Source organism: Nicotiana tabacum, chromosome 24, assembly GCF_000715075.1.
Source record: "Nicotiana tabacum cultivar K326 chromosome 24, ASM71507v2, whole genome shotgun sequence".
In the NCBI taxonomy this organism is placed as follows: domain Eukaryota; kingdom Viridiplantae; phylum Streptophyta; class Magnoliopsida; order Solanales; family Solanaceae; genus Nicotiana; species Nicotiana tabacum.
The window spans coordinates 56,330,023-56,341,531 of NC_134103.1; the positions used below are offsets into that span (position 1 = coordinate 56,330,023).

The 11,509-nt window shown below is 39.6% G+C and overlaps 2 protein-coding genes across 2 annotated transcripts; one reads left to right on the forward strand and one right to left on the reverse strand.

The window, feature by feature from the left end:
* Positions 1 to 618: 618 nt before the first annotated feature.
* On the reverse strand, positions 619 to 1,258 carry LOC107830662 (uncharacterized). The gene is made up of 2 exons (XM_075247486.1): positions 1,124 to 1,258; positions 619 to 948 (listed from the first exon to the last, which is right to left on the reverse strand). The coding sequence occupies exons 1-2, from the start codon at positions 1,256 to 1,258 to the stop codon at positions 619 to 621; spliced, it is 465 nt and encodes a 154-aa protein (XP_075103587.1).
* An 8,496-nt stretch (positions 1,259 to 9,754) lies between these two features.
* Positions 9,755 to 10,429, forward strand: LOC142178159 (uncharacterized). Its single transcript, XM_075247487.1, has one exon. It carries the CDS (start codon positions 9,755 to 9,757, stop codon positions 10,427 to 10,429), a length of 675 nt encoding a protein of 224 aa, XP_075103588.1.
* Positions 10,430 to 11,509: the final 1,080 nt, after the last annotated feature.

Below are 11,509 nucleotides of genomic sequence, written 5' to 3' on the forward strand. Positions count from 1 at the left end.
AATAGCTATAAGGTCTACATAACCTACCGATATAACTCTCAAAATTTAGTTTGCTTCTGCCTCAATCCACGATGATTCTGCGGTCAGCGAAACAGATTTGGGATCAGCATAATCGCCATCTCATGCCAATTCTTTACCCACCTCACGATGCATTGCACAATCCATAAATTTGTACCACAGCGAGGAAACTCATCCCATCACCTTCCGAACATCTTAGCTTGACCCCGGCACTGGAAAATCCTAAAATCCTTGGCTAACTTTTACGGGGTCTTACATTCTCTCCCGCTTAGGATCATTCATCATCGAATGAGGGTTAGAGTCTGGATAGACACCCAAAGCGACTTAGTTCCTTATAAATGCACCAATAGGTCAGAATTTGATTAACTCCCCAAATTTTCAAAAATTTTGGCAGAGTTTCCTCTGTATCAGGGCCTATCCACCTGTCAGAGAGCCACATAAACCAATCCTAACAATGCATCCACAACTCAACAAAATATCACAAACACAAAAACAACACCAATCATAACATCATGTGCATTAAATTGCCAAAGGAGAATCTTAAAATAAGTTATACAGGTTTAGAACATAGCTCATAGAAAAGTAAACTCTAACATTCTTTTAAGCACATCCATTTGGTTCTACAAACAAGTGAGGATATTTCCTCTCCATATCTTTCTTTGCTTCACAGGTAGCCTCTTCGGCTTGTTGATTTTGCCATAGCACTTTGACTGAAGCAATCTTTTTATTCCTCATCTTACGAACTTTTCTATCAATGATGGCAACCGGAATCTCCTCATAAGTCAATTCTACATTAACTTCAATAGCCTCCACAGGGACGATGAGCGATGGATCTCCAACCACCTTCTTTAACATAGACACATGGAATACTCGGTGTACTAATGACAACTCTAGAGGTAACTCTAGCCTATATGCTACTTGACCAATCTTCTGCAAGATTCTATAAAGTCCGATAGACCTTGGACTCAATTTTCCTTTCTTCCCAAATCGCATTATACCTTTCATGGGGGAAAACCTTCAAAATCACCCAGTCATCCTCTTTTAACTCTAAGTCTCTGTGTCGCACATCTTAATAGGATTTCTGGTGGGTTTGAGCGATTCTCACCCATTCCTTGATGATCTTGACCTTCTCCATAGCTTGATGCATGAGGTCTAGCCCTATAAATTCTGCTTCTCTTTCTCCAAAACAACCAATATGGGATCTACCACTTCTACTGCAGAGAGAATCGAACGGTGCCATTTGAATGTTGGCATGATAGTTGTTATTGTAGACAAATTCTATGAGCGGCAAATGATAATTCCAGCTACCCTTGAAGTAAAGAACACAAGCACATAGCATATTCTAAAGTTTTTGTATAGTTTGCTCGGCTTGACCGTGGGTTTGTGGATTGAAAGTTGTTCTAAGATTCACCTGAGTACCCAAACCTTGCTCAAAATTCTGCAAAACGTTAGTGATGAACTGTACCCCTCGGTCCGATATGATGAAAACTGGAGTGTCATGAAATATAATTATATCCTTGACATAGTTATCAAGGAATGTGTTGACGTCGTGAGTCTATCCACAATCACCCTAATTGAGTCAAACTTAAGATGTGTGCGAGGTAAATCTACCACAAAGTTCATGTTGATCATCTCCCACTTCCATATAGGAATTTCTATATTATGCGCCAAACCGCCAGGCCTCTAGTGCATGGCCTTCACATACTGGCAATTTGAGCATCTGGCCACAAAGTCCACTTTATCACTTTTCATATCATTCCACCAGTAGACTTCCTTGAGATCATGGTACATTTTTGTAGAGGCGGGTGCACAGAATACTTGGAACTGTGAGCCCCGGTCATGATTCTCTCTTGGAGACAATCCACATTTGGAACACACAATTGCTCGTGGTACCTTAGCGCACCATTATTCATGCCAAGAGAAAAATCCATGGTCTTGTGTTTATGAATCCCCTCCTTCAACTGCACCAAGAATGGATCATTATATTGATTTTCCTTAACTTCCACTACTAGCAATGAGTCAACTCTATTTTGCACAATCATCCTACCTTCAATAGATTCCGCGAGCTGAACTCCCAAATTAGCCAACCGGTGAACTTCCTTGGCCATCGTCCTTTAGTGTGCCTCCAAGTGAGCCAAACTACCCATAGACTTTCAGCTAAGAGAACCAGCCACAACATTAGCCTTCATGGGTGATAAATAATGTCGATGTCGTAGTCTTTAAGTAACTCAAGCCATCTCCTTTTCCTTAGGTTCAACTCTTTCTTCTTAAAGATATATTAAAGACTCTTATGGTCCATGAATATATCCACATTGACCCCATACAGATAATGATGTCAAATCTTCAATGCAAACACCACTACCGCATGCTCTAAGTCGTGTGTTGGATAATACTTTTTGTGGTTCTTGAGTTGCTTGAAGAATACGCAACCACCTTGCCATGTTGCATTAATAAACACTCAAGTCCAACCCTTGAAGCATCGCAATATATGATGAACACATATGTACCTTACGATAAGGTCAAACACATGTGTCATGGTCAACCTTGGCTTCAACTCTTGAAACTCTTTTCACAAGCATCTGACTATTGAAATTTAGCTGCCTTTTGCGTTAATTTAGTCAAGGGAGAGGCAAGAGAAGAGAACCCCACCAAGAACCTCCTGTCATATCCAGCTAAGCCGAAGAATAAGAAACTGCAAATCTCCATCGGAGTCGTGGGTCTAGGCCAATTCTTCATAGCTTCAATCTTCTGAGGATCAACCTTGATTCTCTCACTAGAGACTGCATGACCCAAGAAAGTGACGGACTCGATCCAAAACTAACATTTCAAAAACTTCTCATATAACTTGTGTTGATCTATAGTTTGCAAAACCACCTTGAGATGATCGGCATGGTCCCCTTCAATGAACGCTATTACATGACCCAAGGAAATCTTCAATGAACGCTATTAAAAATGAGTCAAGGAAATGCTTGAAGACTCAATTTATAAAATCAATGAAAGCAGCAAGCGCATTCGTTAGCCCAAAAATCATCACCAGAAATTCAAAGTGCCCATACTAGGTACTGAAAGGTGTTCTCGAAATATCCTTCTCTCTTATCTTCAATTGGTGATACCCCCGACCTTAGGTCAATCTTGGAGAAGTACTTGGCACCATCTAATTGATCAAATAAGTCATCTGTCCTAGGCAATGGATACTTGTTATTGATGGTGACCTTTTTGAGTTACCGATAGTCGTTGCACATCCTTAACGATCCATCATTCTTCCTTACAAAGAGAACGGGTGCGCCAAAAGGTGACACACTCGGTCAGATGAAACCCTTCTTTAGAAAGTCTTTCAACTGCTCTTTCAATTCCTTCAATTCTACCGAACCCATTCTATAGGATTGTTTTAATAGGTCGTGTACCCGAATAAACATCTATCCCGAAGTCAATCTCCTGAAATGTCTGTGCCTCAACATCGGTGTTCGTGACTTGGACCAGGTGGTAGACATATCCCTTGTTAATCATCTTCATGGCCTTAAGGTAAGAAATAAACCATCCCTTTGGCACGACGTCATACCCCTTCCACTCAATGAATAGATCGTCTAGAAACTCAAACCTAATAGTTTTGGTTCGTCAATAAATCTTAGCAAGGAATGAGTAAAGCCAGTCCATCCCCATTATCACATTAAAATCCACCATCACCAATTCAATGAGGTAAGCTATGGTGTATCGATCACGCGGTGTGACAAAACAGTCCCTATATACATGTGTGACCACAATAGATTCACCAACTGGAGTAGATACTAAGAACGGCTCATGAAGTTTTTATTCTATCCCAAATTCCATGGCAACATAAGGAGTGACATACAATAATGTAGAACCGGGATCTATAAGAGCATACACATCATGAGATTGTATGGTCAACATATGTATGAAAATATCTGGATAAGTGTCTAAACTCTAGTGGCCCAACATGGCATAGAATCTACTAGGTCCTCTTGGACCCTATGTACCACCTCTAGCTGCACCACACCCTACGAGTGTCGGAGTACCTAGAGCTGGGGAAGGTGCTGTAAAAGTAGTAACCGCTGAACTGGTTGGCTGCACCACAACCCTACAAGCATTCTATCGAGATGAAGGGTAGTCTCTATGAATGTCGCCCCTTAGACTGTATCTATATCATATACCTGGGCCTATGTGGCTTACTCCCGGATGCTTCCTCCCACACTTAGAATATAGAGGGCCTCTACTGTGGCTTGAGACTCTCACCTGACTGAATATGCTGATAAGGTCCCATACTACCCTAGTTTGGCTTGATATGGCCCCATTGTTGCTGACTAGGCTCTGATAGCGGTGCACTAGTTGAATACTGAGAAACTAGATGTGACAGACCAGATGACTCTCTCCTAAACAATGCCTTTCCACCACTACCACCACTGAATAAACCACCAAAGTTTCCCACGAACCAGGCCTTCTTGTTACTATCTCGTTTTATCCTACTTTTAAACTTTCGGGTCTCTGTGGCGTGAGATAATGCCACCATCATCCTATAAGTCATATTAGAATTCTAGTCGGCGGTAGAAACCTCATTGATAACCAATGTACTAAGGTCTTGCACAAATCGGCGCATCCTAGCCTCCAAAGTGGGCAACATGAAGAGAGCATACCTTCAAAGATTCACAAAATTCAGGTGGTAATTCCGCACACTCATGTTTCCTTGCTTCAAATTCTCGAACTCGATGGCTCGGCTTCCCTGGTCTCAGTAGGTAATAAATAATCAATAAAGGCATTCGTGAACTCATTCCACATTTCCAGAGGGTCACCTTCCTTGCGCGACTCTTCCCACAACTCATACCAAGTATACAACACTTCCTTCAGGCAATAAGAGGCCAATTCCATTGCGTATGTCTCAGTGGCATGCACCACACGAATGGTCTTGTGCATATCATCAATAAACTCCTGTGGCTCCTCCTCGAGCTTAGTACCCGTGAACACGAGAGGATCTAACCGGAGGAATCTCTTCACTCTAAAACTAGCTAAATCCCCTTGGTGACTGGAGGAAGTAGATATAGCATTCAATCTCTAAGCTTGGGAAGCCATTATCTGAGTCAACAATTGGATGACTCCCCTAAGGTCTCCAACAGAAGAACTAGGACAGGCGGATGAAGCTGGAGGTAGAGCTAGTGTATCAATTTGTTGAGGCATCTATTCATTCTTGGTCAGAATCTCAGCATGATTACTAGAAGTAGGAGGTGGTGTAGTTGGGTAGTGCCTTCACCCCTTGGGTTCTCACCCACAACACCATGCACTATATTAACTGCCACTCTTGGGGTGGAATCGGCCCTTTGGCTACTCTTTACCTTTTTCCTAGGCACCATGTACTGAAAATTAGAACAAAGCACGAGTTAAAAGGGCAGTCTTATGATTAATCTCTATCAAACGATCTAGAGAACCAAAGAAAGGTGACATTCCTAAATGCCCAAGTAGCCTCCTAATAATAGATGTGGTCGACTTTATACTGATAAGAATGACTCAACTAGACATGGATCCGAGATATCCTAGGACACATTAAACTTCGGGGCCCAACCAAAGTAACACAATCAAGAAAGCCTACTTGGAGTCTACTCTCTTCCCTTATCCATAAGTGATTTAAGAAGAATTAACATGATATAGTAAATTGGGAAGATAAGGATGCACAACACTTATTTTCATTAATTAAGAAATTTCATTGATAGATGACAAAATAATAAAAATCCTTAGCTTACAAGTGGGAGTAAATGACCAAACTAGCATATATAGTTCTCTCCATAGTAACATGACCCACAGTGTGTCTACGGAGCCTCTAGACTAATATGAGAAAATATGGAAGTGCCGATGACAAAGCCCTAGCTATACCTCAAAATATAATGTACTAGGATCAAAATAATAGAAGACCCCGATATACAGTAGGGCTTACCAAATTAGTTGAGAATATGGTACACACCTATCGAGAATCGATGCCACTTGCTGAGGTACCACCTGCATCCATTAAAGATACAGCATCCCTGAAAAAAGGCGACGTTAGTAGATATGGAGTATAACTAGTAGGTAGAGCTATGTATCCTCACATGGAATAGAATACCGATATAAGGAGAGGGGGACATGGAAGTAGTAAGAAAATGAAAAGTATTTAAAAATGCCTAGTTAAAACATAAACAATCTTCAAAAAAGCATTAACTACCATGTGCGCAGCATGGCGTCTGATATCGGCCCGATCGACTAAGCCATCTCACCACAATTCCATGTGGATCAATGTGTCTATGATAGAAATACAATACATCATACCAATATTTGGGAATAATCTGAAAATGGTGCGAAAGGTACTTGTCCCAACCAACTCTTACACCGGCACGCATAGTTTCAGGTATAGGCCTTTCAACCTACACCTTATCGGTTACACAACAATACTTCATTCATAGAAATTTGTAAAACCTTTTCTTTCCATTGACCCTTAGGTCGTACATACATCATATTTAATTAGAAAAATTCCCACATTTCATCTTTCATACTTTCACTTTCCATGGTTTATCATAAAACCTCGAAGGTAATTTAAAACATTGGAGAATATAGTACCAAAACATGAGTATGTAAGAGCTGAAAACACATTAAAACCTTTCCACAAGGAAAACATAGAGATTTCCTTTGAAATATGAATTTACTTCATAAGTATTTGAAAGATCAAACATACTTGAAATATTTTCCAAAGAAAAGCATAACTATGGCAATTAAATTATGACCTGAGTGAATATCATGTTTATATAGATTTCTTGAGAAACAAAACCCTACCAAGAGCTCTGGCGAGTGGAGATTGTGACGATTGAAACTCGAAGCTTGAGCAGCTCTTCAATGGCCGCTCAGGCCACTGGCCAGCCTTTTATGGAGGTTGGTCACTCATCTGCACCACCTATGCAACCCCACCAAACATCCACAACCCCAAACTCGATCCAAAACTATGCACAATTAGTAAAACATAGTTCATTAAATGCTGCCATGCAGACGTTACCCAGTGTAGCCCTAAAACCAATCGAATATCTTCATCGTGAACCCATTGTACATTTGAAGAAGACAAAGGTGAGGTAATCCATTATGCAACAAGGACTCCAACTTGCTGTTCTTGGCAAGTTCTCATATGGGAAGCCTATTATGTAGGAGTTACGTAAAGCTATTCCTCTCAATGTGAACTAAAAGGTCGTTGCTTGCCTTTTATTTGAAGGCAAAAGATGATATGTCGCATATGAGGTATACCAAATGGAGCCCATGGTGGAAACCTAATGAAGAGACCCCAATTGCTATAGCTTGGATTTCGTTCTTAGACTTGCCTTCTAACTTTTTTGGTAAGGATTTTGTATTTTCTTTAGCTAGGGCAGTTGGTAAACCATTACATGTAGACATGGAAACTCAAAATGGTACAAGACCAAGTTGTGCTAAGGTTAAAGTTGAGGTGAATTTATTACCCATTTTTTCACAAAGAATTGAGATTGTGAAGGAGGAAGATGAAACTGGCCCCGAGCAATAATAGTGGATCAAAATTAAGTACGATTATATTCCTAAATACTGCAAATCCTGTAAGAAGCAAGGCCATAATGAGCAAGAATGCTGGGTGATTAATCCAGAATTACACAAAAAACATGAGGGTGTTGTTGATGATCAAGTCAAGGAGAAGAATATTATAGTGCAAAGTAATATTAGTGGAACTGCTACAGCTTCTACGAAGATCTTAACAAGTGGAAAAGTTATGGGTAATCTAGTGCCAAATGCTACAAGGAATGAGTGGATGCAAAGAAGGAAGAATAAGTATCAAAGAGATAGTAGAGGATAGATAATTGATGAGACTGGGAGTGGTGAAGTTATGCACTCAAAGGAGAAGAAGGAGGTTAAAGGAAAGGAACCAACTGGTAAAATTGGACGGGGCTGGGAACGAAAAATCTGATGTACCAGTGCAAACGAGTAACAAGTTTTCCTTGTTAAAAGAAGGTGAGATCAAAGTATTAAAACAAGTAAAGAAGGAAGCGGTGGAAAAAGTGTTAAACAAGGAACAGAATGAGGTTAAAAGGCCAATCCTACGCCTACTACGAAAGGGTCTTAATGACGGCAGGTTCACCAAATATGGCAAAAGAAATTTTTAGTCCTAGTCTTATTGGGATGGGGATAGATGAGGCAAATAAGAAGGAATCCACAATTGAGTGGGTTCACAGAAGATTTGGCACAGGTAAGAGGAATTGAGGAAGATGAATGTAACAGTTAACCATTCTTGCCAGGAAATTCCATCGCAAACTTATGATGACTCTAAGGAGCATGGGACTAATATTGAGGTTTGTTCTGGTACAAGTTTGTGGAGTTAAGAGGTAAAGATTATGGAGAATGATACAAATGCAAACTTGAGTCCCAAAAGCAAAGAAGAAAGTCATAACAAGCAAGCAGATTTGGCATCAAGTTTGAGCCCTAAGTCTACAGTAAACCCTAGGAATTCCAAACCTAGGGTTGAAGATGGGGAAGGGGCTGGACAACCAACAGCTGACCCAAAAGTTGGAGTAGGTCAAGATACAAATATATAGGATAGTTTCACATGTGGCTCGAAGATTAAATCCTCACCTAAGAAGAACACCAATAGAACTGTAAATCCTAGGGGTACTGTCCAGGTGTTGGCCATCATTAGAAGTGATCCGGTGGAGTTTTCAGCTGGGAATCAATATGAAAAGGTTCAAGATGATTTAATTGAGCATACATATATGTCTCTTGATCAAACATCTGCTGCGAAGGTGTCACAAGGCAATGGAACAGTAATTACTGCGTTTGATTCTACAGTGAACCCTAGTTTGATTCTACAGTGAACCTAGGGAGATTAATGTTGGAATATTGAAAGAGGGTACAAGGATGTCAACTGACCAAATTTATTTGGTTCCTAATGCTAGCAATATGAAATCTAGGCAAAGTAATACTGCTTTACAACTAGCAGTTGCTACTATTGAGGATCCTGGACTTTTAGCTGGGAAAAATTTTAGTGTAACAAGTGGAATCTTAGCTAAAGGAATTATGATTAACAACATGGGTCAAAGGGAATTGGGAATGATTACCAAAAATCATGAACCAAATCCTTTAGCCCTACAGGTGGTTGATGATGCACAAGGTGAAGAGGAAGACTTGGGGGAGGACATAGAGGAGGAATCTACTACTGCTAATTTTAAACAAGTAGCAAAAGATGGTGATATATCTCCCAATAGTGTGGACAAGAGGAAATCAACTGGAAAACCTACAAGAAAATAAAATAAAGGCATCGAGGAGAGTGTAGCTCAAAGGGTGAAACCAAAGGGGAGTGTGGTCTCTACTTCCAAATAATCTCATGGATAATGCGTTAATGTGGAATGTGAGGTCGATTAACACACAAAAAGCTTTCAATAGGTTGCTTAACCTACATAAAAAGTACAAGTTTTACCTGATGTGGTTGATGGAATCTTGGCAAGACATAAACAAGCTGGAGGAGTATAGAAGAAAACTGGGGATCCATGCTGCCTATGCTAATGTAAATGGCAAGATAGGGCTTTTGTTGATGAAAAATATTGATGTAGACATTGTGATGGATATGGAACAACAAATTACATTGAAGTTGTTTCATAGGAATTTGAATAAGGAACTATATGTGACATTAGTATATGCCAAATGTGATACTATAGAATGAATTGAGCTTTGGGATTCCATGTATCATTTAGCCTCAGATATGGAATCCCCTTGGCTTGTTGGAAGGGATTTCAATGTGATTTTATTCGAGGAGGAGAAATATGGGGTCCTTCTAGTTTATTTGACTGAAGTAGAAGATTTTGCACATTGTGTGGACACATGTGCACTGTATGATCTTGGCTTCAAAGGGAGCATGTATATTTGGTGGAATGGAAGGTTTGATATCGATTGCATCTTTAAGAGGCTTGATAGGTTCTTGGAAAATCAACAGTTCTTTGATTTGTTCCGAGCGTTAGAAGTTGTGCACCTTATCAAGTATGGTTCAGACCATGCTCCTCTCTTATTGTCATGTAATATTGACACTGTCCAAATTAAGAAACCCTTCAAGTTTCTCAATTTTTGGACCAATCATGAGTCTTTTCTGAATCTAGTGAAGGAAAATTGGGAAGCTGACTCTATGGGGAATCCATTCATCATATTCCAAAGCAAATTCAAGAAGGTGAAGTCAGCACTGGCAGCCTGGAGCAAGGAGACTTTTGGGGGTATATTCAAACAAATTGCAGCATTGGAGGATGTTATTAAGGTACACGATATTGAGTTTGAATTAAATCCAACAGTTCAGAATAGGACTAAGCTGCACAAAGTAGAAGGTGATCTTACAAGATATTATCATCTAGAAGAAGGATTTTGGAGGCAAAAGGCTAGTATGCAATAGTTTAAAGATGGTAATAGGAATACTAAATTTTTTCATGCTCATGTGAGAGGCAAGAGGAAGAGGCTACAACTGTCCATAATTCTGGACAAAAATAATAATTGGCTGGACACACAAGAAGACATGGTAAGGGAAGCAGTTGAGTTTTTCCAAGATCAATTCATAGAGGAAAGAATACCTACCAACTTTGACATTATTCAGCATGCCCCTAAGTTGGTGTCTAATGAACAAAATGCAAAATTCTGGCAAGAACCAACCATGGAGGAGGTTAAAGCAGCTATTTTTGGGTTGAATGGTGATAGTATCAGTGGTCCAGATAGATTCACTGGACAATTCTATCAAGCTAGCTGGGAAGTTATAGGTGAGGACATCCTTAACATGGTGAGAGCTTTGTTTAATGGTGCAGAATTACCAAGGTTCATCACTCACACAAATCTTATCTTGCTTCCAAAGAAGAAGAATGTTTCAACATTTTCTGATATGAGGCCAATCAATTTGAGTAACTTCTCAAACAAGATCATATCTAGAGTGATCCATGAGAGGTTAGTTGAGCTTCTACCTTCACTAATCTCTCCTAATCAGGCTGGCTTTGTTAAGGGGAGGAGCATAGTGGAAAATATCTTGCTTACTCAGGAGATCATAACTGACATAAGATTGAGAGGGAAGCCAGCCAATGTGGCAATCAAATTGGACATGGAAAAAGCTTATGATAGAGTGTCGTGGTTGTTTTTGACAAAGGTGTTGAGGAAAATGGGGTTTGGAGAGATCTTCATTGATATGATATTCAGATTAGTGTCCAATAACTGGTACTCAATTCTATTGAATGGGCAATTGTATCGTTAAAGGTATCCCTCCAATAATTATTTCTTTTTCTGTTATTTCTTCATTTATTATTAATTCTTTAGGTAATTCAGGGCATAATTGTTCAGTAGTTATTATTTCAGTTTCTGTTACTAATTCTCTTGTAATATAGTTTTCTTCTTGTCCTGTATTTATTAATATTTGATATTTTCTTTGTTCCATAATTCCAGTTATATAGTAGTTATATGTAGTGTTTCTTATTAAATTTTTTGGGATTATATA

Excerpts from the sequence above, each read along its gene's own strand:
- LOC142178159 (XM_075247487.1), top strand. The coding sequence starts at position 9,755 with ATGGAATCCCCTTGGCTTGTTGGAAGGGATTTCAATGTGATTTTATTC.
- LOC107830662 (XM_075247486.1), bottom strand. The coding sequence starts at position 1,258 with ATGGCACCGTTCGATTCTCTCTGCAGTAGAAGTGGTAGATCCCATATT. Across the intron at positions 949-1,123 it reads TCAAGATCATCAAGGAATGG|AAGATTGGTCAAGTAGCATA; the intron begins GTGAGAATCGCT and ends AGAATCTTGCAG.